The sequence below is a fragment of the Podarcis erhardii genome (assembly GCF_964252035.2).
Source record: "Podarcis erhardii genome assembly, chromosome: 1".
Taxonomy (NCBI): domain Eukaryota; kingdom Metazoa; phylum Chordata; class Lepidosauria; order Squamata; family Lacertidae; genus Podarcis; species Podarcis erhardii.
Window position 1 is genome coordinate 121,628,054 of NC_138497.1, and position 13,751 is coordinate 121,641,804.

The 13,751-nt window shown below is 43.3% G+C and overlaps 1 protein-coding gene across 7 annotated transcripts in view; it reads left to right on the top strand.

Annotated features, from left to right (window-relative positions):
* GULP1 (GULP PTB domain containing engulfment adaptor 1) overlaps positions 1-13,751 on the top strand; it is a 182,269-nt gene that overhangs the window by 130,882 nt on the left and 37,636 nt on the right. For all 7 annotated transcript variants that reach the window (XM_081847732.1, XM_081847734.1, XM_081847733.1 and 4 more), the window contains one exon: positions 8,906-8,977. In XM_081847732.1, the coding sequence (XP_081703858.1) occupies positions 8,906-8,977 (72 nt within the window). The remainder of the gene's footprint in view (positions 1-8,905; positions 8,978-13,751) is intronic.

Below are 13,751 nucleotides of genomic sequence, written 5' to 3' on the forward strand. Positions count from 1 at the left end.
TGAATTGTGGTCTGGAGGGGCACAGCAGTCATCATTTTCTCCCCGGGAACCTTCACATTTGCTCTGAGACTTGGTTTGATTCACAGGAACCAACTCCTAGGGTCCAAGGTCCCTTTGTCTCCCCCTAAAATATTTGAGCCCCCCCCCAAAAAAGTTGATAGGCATTGCCCTTCAAATGGCAATGATTGATTACATGGGGCAGGACTTACCTGCCCTCCCCCCCCCCCAATTTTTAAAATTCAAGTTGGCACCCCTGATTTGGTTTAAGCATGTCATCCATACAGGGTCAAAATATACAGTATACATTTTTGCTTATTACTGAGATTCATATTCTGCCTTTCTGGTTGTTGTTTTTTAATCTGAAGCTGTTTCTCACCCCTAGCATGTACTGCAAATGGTTCTTTGATTCTGTTTCCTTGTTTGGTTTCCAAGAACCAGTCAATTCCCTCCCTTCCATCTTGCCTTAGCTTAGTGTTGCAGGATCAGAGATGCTTTGCTTTCATTCAGTCATAAATCAACTTTCTTCCTAACTTCAGTGATGAAAAAGAGAGGCCGTTTATCAATCTTTGGCAGCAGGCTTTCTGTGTAAAATTCAAACTGCCTTCTTATCTGCTTTATGGAGTCAGGAGATACTTTTATTCCAGACCCAATGGCCCACTTGCATTTCTTGGCTTTTTGACCCAACAGTTTACATGGTTACAAAGAGAAGAAATTGTATTAATATTATATCATCTGGTAACTAAGGATAATACTTCATATGTCTGATTAGGTGGCTCTAGTCTGCAAAACCATATACTGCAACAGTTTTGTTATTTTTAAGGTATCGCAGGACTGTTTGTTGTTTTTACTTCTGTCATGGGTACACATACCACAAAATTATTAACATTCAGTGTTTCAAAGGCTTTAAAAGTCATTGTAAAACTTGATGAATAATTTTGTGAAATAGGGATGTAGAAGCAGTTACTATCATCTCAGTAGCAAATCCTACACTGCTCTCTACTGGAAGAGAAGGATTTACATTCAGTTCTTATATGACCTAAATCTCTGGCTGAGTTATCCAAAAACCATTCCCAAGCTTTATACTGGATTAAAAAAAAAATAAATGAAACATTGTCTAATCTATTTCAAGTAATTCTTCAGTTATTGGTGGAGCAGAACAAAAGCTAAACATTCCTACAAAACAAAATAAAAAAATTCCTTCCAGTAGCACCTTAAAGACCAACTGAGTTAGTTCTAGGTATGAGCTTTCGTGTGCATGCACACTTCTTCAGATACACATTCCTACAAAGAGTCAAGTTTTGTGGGCTCCCACTTAAGCCCAACATCTGTTCCAGAAGTAACGCAGGAAAACATGTTATGGGTTGCAGAGCTGATGCATTAGTAAGTTTTGCAAAAGTATTCGTTTGCCACATTTGTATGGAAAAGAACCTGCCTAGACTTTACTTTTTCAGAGCCATATGAATTGCAGTGAAAATTGTCTCATGTTTTTCTCTTGAAAACAAGTTCGAGTAATGCAATTTGTCAATTGTGTATCCCAGTTTCAAGAACGCCGAGGGGCAAAAGGTCAGAAATAGCACGATGGAGTGCGACACATTTGTGCTGTGATTTTACAACTCATTGAAATAGCAGAGCAGTACATAGGCTAAGCCACCTGGGTCCCTCTACAGATACAGTGGTACCTCAGTTTTCAAGCAACTCAGAAGCTGAATGTTTCGGAACCCAAATGCTAAAAACCTGGAAGTAATTGTTTCCCTTTTCGAACATGCCTCCAAAGTCGGGACGGCTTCCACTGCATTTCCCCCCTCTTTTTTCTCCGTTGACTTCGTTGACCTCCCTTTGCGCCTTGGTTGTCGAACGTTTCGGAAGTGGAACGGTCTTCCGGAACGGATTACGTTCAACAACCAAGGTACCACTGTATCTTAAATGAGAACTGCCAGAGTACTAAGAACTTTTATTTATTTATTTATTTATTTACCACCTTATACGCGGAGGTCTCAGGGTGGTTCACAGCATAAAATAAAAACCACAAAAGATATAATCAAAATAAAAGCAACAACCCAATAACACCCCCCCACACACACATTTTAAAAGGGTATAGACTGTCAATCAAATCAACCAAAGGTCTGGTTAAAAAGGGACATTTTTGTCTGGTGCCTAAAGGTGTATAATGAAGGTGCCAGACGAACTTACCTGGGGAGAGCATTCCACAGACGGGGAGCCACTGCAGAGAAGGCCCTGTTCTTGTGTTGCCACCCTCCAGACCTCTTGAGGAGGCACATGAAGGAGGCCCTCAGAAGATGATCTCAGGGTCTGGGTAGGTTGTTCATATGGAAATAGGTATATGGAATTGAGGTATTGCGGTCCTCAATTCTTGCATTCAGCCTGGATATGCTAGTGTGCGCAGAGATGGGGCATACCTGTCAGCTTTACCCCTAACATTGCTGGACTCGTCCAGTTGGGCATGTGGGCTGATGCAGATACACTCGTTCCTCTACACCAGCAGCGGGGAACCTGCACCCAACCGCCAAATTTGGTTCACCAGGCTATTTTCCATGAACCATGCCTACACGTGATATAATATGTGATGTTAAGGGTGGAACAGGTAGCGATGTGTCTGGATTGGCTGCCCACACAGCTGATCCCTGCAGAAAGCAGGATTGAACTCTGTACCCAGTAGCTGATGGGTGGGGAGTACAATCCCGCTTGGTCACATGATCTCTTCCCATCCCTGCGGGTCAGTCAACAGGTGTCAGTCAATTTAATATCAGATTATTGTCCTGCCCAGCTGTCAGAGTTTGCTCACAGGGGTGGGAGGAGATAAAGGTCAGGCCCATCAGGCCAAAAAGTTTCCTCACCCCTCCTCATTTTTGTCTACATAAGATGAACACCTGAAGAAGTTCCAAGTCTACCAAAAAACACCCCATCATCTCTGGTTTCTTAAAATTGATTAACAAATATTGTCCATTTCACAGTTCCTCTTTAGAGTTCAGAGCAGTTGTCTCCCAAATTTTGGGTCTTGATCACTACTGGAATGGCAGTAGTTCCCAAGTGCTCGTATTAATAACAACAACAACAACAACAACAACAACAACAACAACAACAACAATAATAAATTTTATTTATATCCCGCCCTCCCCAGCCGAAGCTGGGCTCAGGGCAGCTAACAACACTAAAATAGTGCAACATTCTAAAAACATTATAAAAATTAATTAAAATCAAAATTGATGGCAACCATAAACTAAAGTTCTGTAAAGATTGCCAGAGGAGGGAGTCAGGCTGCACCCTGACCAAAGGCCTGGTGGAACAGCTCTGTCTTGCAGGCCCTGCGGAAAGATGTCAAGTCCTGCAGGGCCCTTGTCTCTTGTGACAGAGCGTTCCACCAGGTTGGAGCCGCAGCCGAAAAAGCCCTGGCTCTAGTTGAGGCCAGCCTAACCTCTCTGTGGCCTGGGACCTTCAAGGTGTTTTTATTTGAAGACCGTAAGTTCCTCTGTGGGGCATACCAGGAGAGGCGGTCCCGTAGGTACGAGGGTCCTAGGCCGTATAGGGCTTTGAAGGTTAAAAGCAGCACCTTAAACCTGATCCTGTACTCCACCGGGAGCCAGTGCAGCTGGTATAGCACCGGATGAATGTGAACTCGCAGCGAAGACCCCGTAAGGAGTCTCGCCGTGGCATTCTGCACCCGCTGGAGTTTCTGGGTCAGTCTCAAGGGCAGCCCCACGTAGAGCGAGTGACAATAATCCAGTCTGGAGGTGACCGTTGCGTGGATCACAGTGGCTAGGTCAGGGCGAGAGAGGTAAGGAGCCAACTGCTTAGCTTGGTGGAGATGAAAAAATGCCGCCTTTGTTATAGCTGCAATCTGCGTGTGCTGGTCCAGGCGGGAGGTTACCGTGGGGCGAGGTCCAGGACCTGAGTTGAGGGTCGGCAGACAGTCCTCCACGGGCGAAGTGGGGTCCACAGCGAGAAGCCGGGCAAGGACAGGAACTCTGGGGGAACAGGACTGGATGCTGGCCGAAACAGCTCTTCGACGACGTTGCTCCCACAACCTGGGACCGGGCTGACTGGCCTTTATCTTCTCTGAGGCCAGGGGCGGTCCCGGCCCCCAGGAGACCCGCCTCTCCTGGCCTTAAGGCGAGCACTCCTCCTGGGAGAAACCAGTTCCCTTCGCCTCTCTGCCCTTCGCCTCTGCAGTTCAGGAGAGGCTGAAGGGTTACTGGACCCAGGGGGAGACTCACCTGTAGGCACTGAGTCCTCAACCACCTCCGGAGCCAGAATGGATTCACCTGGTGCCTGTTCCTGAGGATCCGGCACAGGTGTAGGCGTTTCAGAATCAAGGCCCTGCCCCAGCTCAGCTGGCCCTGGAGGCGGGGACTCCTGTGCAGGCTGGGATTCCTCCGGTTCAGCCTCTGAATCGGATTCCCAGGCCATCACACTGCGCCTCCATGGAGAGGGAGGTATCAAAGATTACACCCAAACTCTTAACGGACGGTGCTGGCACTAATTGCACCCCTGCAAGAGATGGGAGTTGCCCCCTCAGTCCCATATCGTCCCGTTCCATCCAGAGGACCTCTGTCTTCGAAGGATTTAACTTCAACCGGCTCCCACGTAACCATCCAGCCACAGCTTCCAAGCATCTGATCAGTGTGTCTGGGGCCGAGTCAGGATGGCCATCCATCAACAGATAGAGTTGGGTGTCATCAGCATACTGATGGCAGCCCAGCCCAAAACTCCGGACAAGCTGGGCGAGGGGGCGCATAAAGATGTTAAAAAGCTTCGGGGAGAGTATCGCACCCTGGGGCACTCCACACACCAAGGAGTGGCGTGATGACAATTCCCCCCCAAGCGCCACCCTCTGTCCCCGACCAGAGAGAAACGAGCACAGCCTGGAACATTATCCCTGCATTCCAGGAAGCGGGTGAAGCAAACATGAAGATAGAATGAGGAAAGAAGAAAAATAATTAAAGGCACACAGGGAAGAAACAGAACACACAGCTCTGATAAAGCTAAATAACTGGTGCACTTATTTTCGCATTAAGTGTAGTTGATTAAGTTAGTCCAATTTGCTTTTGGCAAAAAATTACCAATAGACTTCTCTCTAGACTAGAGTGTGGGATTGGGGGGGGGAAGGAATCTAATGGAGCTATTAATATACCAAACTGATGCGTTTTTAATGCATTTGGAAGGGGGAGGGGAAACAAAGATCTTGTTTTTGAAATTATGATGAAAGGGCTAAATAAAGTTGCTGTGAATCTGAATCTGTAATATACCAACAACATTTTTAAAAATAGCCAATTGGCCTTACTACAATAGAAATTATGTTTCAGATTATATATGACACATGCAATACCTTTTATTTCTATTTACTAAACGCTCACTTTATCTGTGATCCCACACATTTGTGTGTGTGCACAAGCTTGTAAAATTCACAGCAGTGGAGTTTTGTGTGCTATTCTGTGTTAAAAGGTGAAATTTGTCCATGAGATCTGATGCTTCACAAAAATAATTGTGACTAGTCCGTTCAGCTTCTACAAATATTGAAATAGCCTGTGGCACACTGTTTCTGATTAAATAAATGAATGCCACCTTTCTTATTTTATTTCTTCAGGATATATTCATCCCCTGAATTTTCTTTATAATTCAAAGTTTTCACCCAGCGACTGGGTGGAAAGGTTTTGGTAGTATTTAAAATAAATATGTTATATGTTCAATTATTTTCTGGGGAATGTAGATTCTTTAGAAATAAATGAAAACCTTGTGTCAGTACCCAGGTTACTTGCTGAAAGTATTTTTACTAAGGAAACTGATGGAGATGCTGGTTTTCATATCTGTACTACTTAAACCAACGCTCAGTGTAAAAGCACATGGCTCATGCTTCAGAGTAAAAGTTGTGCATTTCTTCGGGAAACCCTGGGGTGCTGTAGAGAGGAAACACCTTTTTTAAAAAAGTCTGCAGTGGTCTTAGTCTATTATAGCTACATTAACCACCACATTATACATTTGCTTGCATGAAGCTTCTGTGTTAACTGAGCACAGAAATGCGGTTCTTGTTTCTCAGAATAGGTTTAAGGACCAAAGTGAAAAGAACAGTTAAGATCATTGATAACTCAGTGTTAGTTGTGTAAATATGATAGACCATCACCAGTTTGAGCCGATGGTGCTTTTCCATGCTTTTCAGAGAAGAGGTTTCAATCTACTGGAGACCTCCATAAATAGAAGCAAGGATAATCCTGGAACAGACTTTTGGGCCAATAGGGATTGCAAGGGGAAGTAGTAAATAGATCCCTCACTCCGCCTTCAGTTTGCAGCAGCCGAGATCCATGCCTTGATCCATTCCTTGCTTGCAAATTATATATTTTGGGATTCAAGGGGGAAATGTAAGTGTTAATATGTGAGCAGAGGACTTGCTTGAGGCCTCAAAAATGGTATTCCAAATTGTTTAGAGAAACAGTTAGATAGCACTGGCCCTTCTGCATTGATATTATTGGTGTTGAAAGGGGGTTGTGTTCACTGTAGCTGCAACTTTATCCCTCATGTGTGAAACTATTGTGAGATCAGCTATCGTGTTTCATGAAGTGGTTCAACAGTGGAAACCAGTTGGAAGAGTAAACCATAAACCTGCCACGTGTTCAGTATTGCTCACTAGCACATGGGTGAAATAAATGGTGATTAATCTGTGGATGTAGCATTCTGCGAAGTCATTAGTTCTTCTGCGCCTGCAGTAAGTTGGGAGAGGGGTAGAAGGCACTGCAATAAAGTATTGATGCAGATGTGGCTCCATTCCTGTACGGTGGTACCTCGGGTTACATACGCTTCAGGTTACAGACTCTGCTAACCCAGAAATAGTGCTTCAGGTTAAGAACTTTGCTTCAGGTTGAGAACAGAAATTGTGCTCCGGCGGCGCAACGGCAGCAGGAGGCCCCATTAGCTAAAGTGGTGCTTCAGGTTAAGAACAGTTTCAGGTTAAGAACGGACCTCCAGAACGAATTAAGTGCTTAACCCAAGGTACCACTGTACATGCAAAAGCAGCAGCAGTCTGCTACTAAACTTACATAAGATAGGGGTTATGGTTTTGTTCTCTTGGTTTAATTATTTACTTGTGTTTTATCTCGTATTTTATTCTGTGAACTGCCCATAGATCTTCTGATGAATTTAATAAATTTAATAGACATACAAATTTAATAGTATATAAATAAGTATGTAAAACAAATAGATAAAATAAAAATGAATAAATTATAGAACTGCTTCCCATAATTCTCACCCACACATTTGGGGTAGAGAACAATCCCATAGCTGTCAACATTTCCCTTTTTTAAAGGGAATTTCCCTTATTCCGAAAAGGATTCCTCACAAGAAAAGGGAAAAGCTGACAGCTATGCAATCCAAGTGCTTCTTACTCTTTCCTCCTCCTGTTCTGCCAAAAGAAGGATCTGTAGTGGCCATGGCCAATCTTTTCGACAAGCCGAAGCAATTAAAGTGCCACTCTCACCGCGCTATTGCACATTTTGTGCACCACTGCCTCAGACTACCCACCCACGATCTATGGATTAAGACAGTTGTGCATCTTCATCCTTCCCTCATTCATCTGGTATAAGACAAATTCGTCTGGTGTAAAAGCGGGGTGGCGCTGTGGTCCAAACCACTGAGCCTCTTGGGCTTGCTGATTGAAAGGTTGGCAGTTTGAATCCCCGCAACGAGGTGAGCTCCTGTTGCTCTGTCCCAGCTCCTGCCAATCTAGCAGTTTGAAAGCAGGCCAGTGCAAGTAGATAAATAGGCACCACTGCGGTGGGAAGGTAAACGGTGTTTTCATGCGCTCTGGTTTCCATCACAGTGTCCCGTTGCACCAGAAGCTGTTTAGTCATGCTGGCCACATGACCTGGAAAGCTGTCTGTGGACAAATGCCGGCTCCCCCGGCCTGAAAGCAAGATGAGCGCCGCAAACCCATAGTTGCATTGACTGGACTTAACCATCGAGGGGGTCCCCATAAAATTGTAGGGTTAGACCAGAACCTGTGAGGGTCTTCCAGTCCCCATCCAGGGGTCCTTTACCTTTTTTTGTATATAAGTAACAATGTGCTTAAGCAAGGTGTTATGATTGCTACTGAAGTCTTCATTTTCCACTCCACAGCGAATGTACCATTGAGAGCTTTTTGGGTTTCACCTTGATCCTGAGCGTTTGTGCCAGTATATGTGTCAGGAATGCTGGCACAACATTATGAATTATGCTAATGTGTTGGCCCCACACTTCATGCTGGCACAGCATGTTTTAAGACGGGTCCATTAGTTTTGTGGCTCTGTTCAAGCTGCCAATGTTGGAAAGAGACCAAACTTCAGGCACACTCTGATTTTTTAAAAAGATAAGTAAATATATAGCCTAATATAATGCCATGACATTTGTTGCTGTTACATTCATTTCTAAAAGTCATGCCAGCTCCAGGGTTGTGAGGATTACAAGAAGAGAAACACTGCTATTTTAATAATGAAAATAAGGATTGTGCAATAGCATGTAGAAATCTGTAAAATGAAGCAAGAAATATTTTAATGTAAGTTAGAAACTTTTAGCATAAGTGGAAATATGCTTGTGTGTCTTTATACTTGCATATTCCCCAGAGAGAAATAGTTTGCAGCTACAATTCTGGCTAGTTTTTTTCTTTTCTTTTCTTTTCTTCTCTTCTCTTCTCTTCTCTTTGCTCTTTTTTTTTTTTTTTTTTTTTTGGCTAATTATTTTTATTGATTTTCCATAATTTTTAACAAATTGTCAACAAATTAATACAAAATCAATACAATTAATACAAAATCAATATAGAATCAATACAATTAATACAAAATCAATACAGTTATTTCAAAGGCATTTTTTTTAAAAAAAGGTAACAAGCATCCACTACTTTTCTCACAAATTACAATGTTTTCAGTTTCTTGGCAGCACAGAAGTGGAGCAACCTAAAGGCACAGAAGTCGTGAGAGATGCTGTTAGAAAACTTAAGGTAGGAAACTCTTTTTAAATTTACTAGATACAGTTAGAAGCAATGCCTGATCTGTTCTAAACATATGTGTTGCATTCCCTCTATGCTTATCCACCCCCTGCTAGAAAATCTCAGAACACCAATATACTCTTCCTTCAGTGTACAGTTGTACCTTGGATCCCAAATGCCTTGCGAGTCGAACATTCTGGCGCCCAAACGCTGCAAACCTGGTTTGCGAACGTTCTTTGGAACTCAAACGTCTGACACGGGTTCTGTGGCTTCTGATTGGCTGCAGGAACTTCCTTGGTTTCCAAATGTTTTGGAAGTCGAATGGGCTTCTGGAACGGATTCCGTTCGGCTTCCGAGGTACCACTATATATTGTGTGCAGCCTTGATACAACCATTCATATTTCCTTTTTTCATAACTGAAGTTGTGGCCCCCTTCCATACATTACACTAATCTCCTGTTAAAGGTTCATCACTAGTACCTTTTGTTCCAGACCTTCACTCCAGTATCCCGTGTTTTTTCTTGTTTCCCTTCTCTGCTCCAAGTGTAGGGTCTCCTTCCTCCAAATCTATATTGTCCTCTCATTGGACACAGCTTCCGAGGGTTCCACCCTCCAAACGTCTCACTCTGTAGGCTGGCTGAAATGCATCCTAACAATTCCTCTCCTCTCCATTATCCTGTTTCTCTCAGTTTTCCTTTTTCTGATTCCTCCTCGGTTTTTGCTGTCTCTCTGCATACTAAGAATAGAAGGGTGTCTTCCAGCCTGACCTGATTCATTGCTGCTGGGACTTTTTGCAAAGACTTACAGAGACACGCGGGTGGTGCTGTGGGTAAAAGCCTCAGCGCCTAGGGCTTGCCGATCGAAAGGTTGGCGGTTCGAATCCCCGCAGCAGGGTGCGCTCCCGTTGCTCGGTCCTAGCGCCTGCCAACCTAGCAGTTCGAAAGCACCCCCAGGTGCAAGTAGATAAATAGGGACCGCTTACTGGCGGGAAGGTAAACGGCGTTTCCGTGTGCTGCGCTGGCTCGCCAGATGCAGTTTTGTCACGCTGGCCACGTGACCCGGAAGTGTCTCCGGACAGCGCTGGCCCTCGGCCTCTTAAGTGAGATAGGCGCACAACCCTGGAGTCTGTCAAGACTGGCCCATACGGGCAGGGGTACCTTTACCTTTACCTTTTTACAGAGACACAGTAGCATTGATGTTTGCTCCTCACAATGTGCTTGTAACTAAAGGACTTGGCGCACACTTGCAATATACCTGTGCTGTGATTTTCACTTGAGTTCACTGCAGGAAAGCATGCCGGCTTTCACACAGAAAAGAACAGCGTCCCGAAAAACAGCCAACTGTTAACATTCCCAGAAATGTCAAATTGTAATTGTGAAAAACAGAAATAAGTTTAGGGATCATTCACTCCCTGTCCACTGGAATGGTTTTTTTAAAAAAATATATCATGATTTTTATTGAGTTTTCCATATTCCATTTCATTTCATAATACATATCCAAAGCTTACATTTTTACTCCAAAAGAGCAACGACCTCCTTCCCTCCCTCTTTTCTGACTTTCCTATAACATTAACATATTTATCACATTTCTATAATCACTTCTTTACCTTATATGATCATTTAAAAATCACCCTCTCCTTTGTAAATTAGCTCCTTCTTTCCTCATTACCAAACATTTCACGTTAAAGCTACAAACGTTTTCAGGTGTTTTCAGTTTTTTTTCAAGTAATATATAAATTTGCTCCAGTCCTTTTGAAATCTTTCGTTGGGTCGATTCCTAATTTCCCCCGTCAACTTCGCCAACTCCACAAATTATACCATCTTTATCTGCCAGTCGTCCAGGGTGGGGAGTTCTTGCTGCTTCCATCTTTGGACCAGTAGGATTCTTGCTGCCATTGTGGCGTACATGAACAAATTTACATCTTTTTTGTGGATTTCCTTGTCAATTAACCCTAATAAAAATGTTTCTGGTTTTTTTACTGAAATTGTACTTCAATACCTTTTTTAATTCATTATAAATAACATCCCAGAAGATTTTAACTTTAGTGCAGTTCTACCACATATGTAGGAAGTTCCCTTCCTTCTCCCTGCATTTCCAACATAGTTTATCCTGACATCTGTACATTTTGGCAAGTTTACTTGGTGTGATGTACCAACGATACATCATCTTCATTAGATTTTCTTTGAGTGCCACACACGCCGTGTAGAATTGGATCTTTATGTTCTGTTCAGATGCAGGTACTGCTCAGTGAATCTTGTAATCCTTTTGTGTTATTTCTGTTCATGTTGACTTGCTTCCTCAGTCCCCACTGCTTTTCCACCAGAGATGCTTGCAAAGTTTAAGCAGGGGGTTCCACCCCGCATGATCTAAACAGTCTGCTTTTAAATCAAATGGGTGGATCTGACTGAAACCAGGTCCACAGCCCAAGCCGCTGCCAGCCCCTTCTTATCTGATTGGCCCATTCAAACTAGCTTTTTTTTGCCATTCTGGGTGACCACAGGGGGAGGTTCCTACATCCCCCAATGGTCATGCCGTGATGAAGATAGCCCTGGGACTGGACCGCAGTGAACCACAAACCACCCCTCCCCCAGAGTCTGTCAGGAGCTCATCCTACACTCGAGTAGGACCCTGGCAGAGACACATGCCCGACTGGCATGTTCTCTCCTTCCTGGTCATTCGTTTGGGAGCTTCAGAAGCTTTCTTCTGCCCGAACATCACAGCGACCGATGCCAACAGAAACTGGCACACTTAGGGATCTGCAGAGTCTTCGCAGTTCGCGTGACAGACCTCAGCAACTCAGCATTTTGGCTAATTACTTTATTTACATATAAACACACACGGATCACTGCAACATGGCTCCCTCTCTCTCTAGCATCAGACAGCAAAGAGAATGAACAAAGGACAATAGTCCCACTTCACGGAACACAGTAAGACAAACATCCTGTCTCTGTCACTTCCCACTTTGTGAAGTCAAAATATACACCGTCATGTGATAGACAAAAATTCCATGACTGCAATCATGGAGCAGTAATTCTAACAGAGTCCCAGGTAAGTGGCCACTGTTTTGAAGTCATTTGCAGCCCAACTGAAAATGGGGTTCACGCTTTGCCCTTGTTGCTATTGGCCCTTCCTCGCCTGCTGAGCACTCTCTACACTTTTACCTTTGCATGGAAGCGGATGAGGAGGCAACAGTGGTGATAAGGCTCAGGAAAATCATTTTTTTTAACTGAGTATCAGGTAGGCGGACACCAATCTGCGCTCCTTTTCTTTATCCAGTTACCTCCTACACAAGGACATTGATTTTTTGTAGAAGCAGTGGGGAGAAAGAAGAAGTAATGCAAAAAATGATTTGCACAAAATTTTTCTTTTGAATGCTCAAGGAAGAATTTCCACATTACAGTGGTACCTCGGGTTACAGAAGCTTCAGGTTACAGACTCGGCTAACCCAGAAATAGTACCTCGGGTTAATCACTTTGCTTCAGGATGAGAACAAAAATTGTGTTCTGGTGGCGCGGCGGCAGCAGGAGGCCCCATTAGCTAAAGGTTAATAACAGTTTTAGGTTAAGAACGGACCTCCAGAACGAATTAAGTTCTTAACCCGAGGTACCACTGTACTGCTTTGCACCAGAGCTGTCGTCCCCAATATGTTTCACTAGTTTTTTGCATATACTTTTTGCTTCCTTCAGAATTCCTCATGCTGTTTGCCTGAGGAGAAATCACAACATTTACTTCCATTTTTGCTTTAGGCAAAAAATCATTGTTGACTGTTAATTTGCATTTTACATTATGTGACAGTGGGAAGAACACTATTTGGGAAAGAACTATAAGATCAGAGCTCTGAATCAGCCCTTCACAGATAATGTTTGGTCATCCAATTTCTTAGTAAATATCAATCTTAATCTTCCTATGCACTTGTTGACCACTAAGCCAGTGTTTCCCAACCTTGTGCCTCCAGCTGTTTTTGAACTACAACTCCCATCATCCCTGACTAGTAAGACCAGTGGCAAGGGATGATGGGAATTGTAGTCCAAAAACAGCTGGAGGCACAAGGTTGGGAAACACTGCACTAAGCCATATATAATATCTAAATGATCCTCAGCCTGGTTTAAATTCTCAGTTAACAACTTTATGTTGATGCAAAGATTAGGATAAGGAAGTGTAAACCATTTCATTAATTCTTTCCATATGCTTTCCTGAATTTATGAGACATCGTAGGAATTGAACACTGAGGGCCATTGCTGACCCCAGATACCAACCCTGTGGTCAACAAATCCCTGACTCAATTTCATATATACACTAGAGTCATAGTCAAATATCCATTTCTTTTTTAAAGGATAAGCCTATTTGATCCCTATGTCCCATTAAAAAGTGTGGGGGTTTTTTGCAACTAAAAGCTACATCTGGCACATAAATCACTTTTTAATCATCAGCATCTGTCATCAGTATCTGTATGCATTGCAACAGTTCAGAGCAGGCAACAGGATTGTTCCTCCAATAAGAAACTGATGCTAAAATTTCCATTGTTTTAAGAACTTATGCCCAATAGCAGAAAGGCAACCGAAATAAAAACATTTGCAATGGTTTAAAAAGACACTGAGGCTCAGTTTGGGAACTCTCCAGTGTCACGGTTATTGCAGGAGCTGTGAGCCTTTTGCCCTTGTTGTTCAGCCTTGGAGCACAGATCATATTACTTGGAAGATTAACTCAGTTAATCCATCTCATAACGAAGAATGAATACATTGAACCCAAAGAAGTATGAATATTTCTGTATGTCTGGATATTTTAGA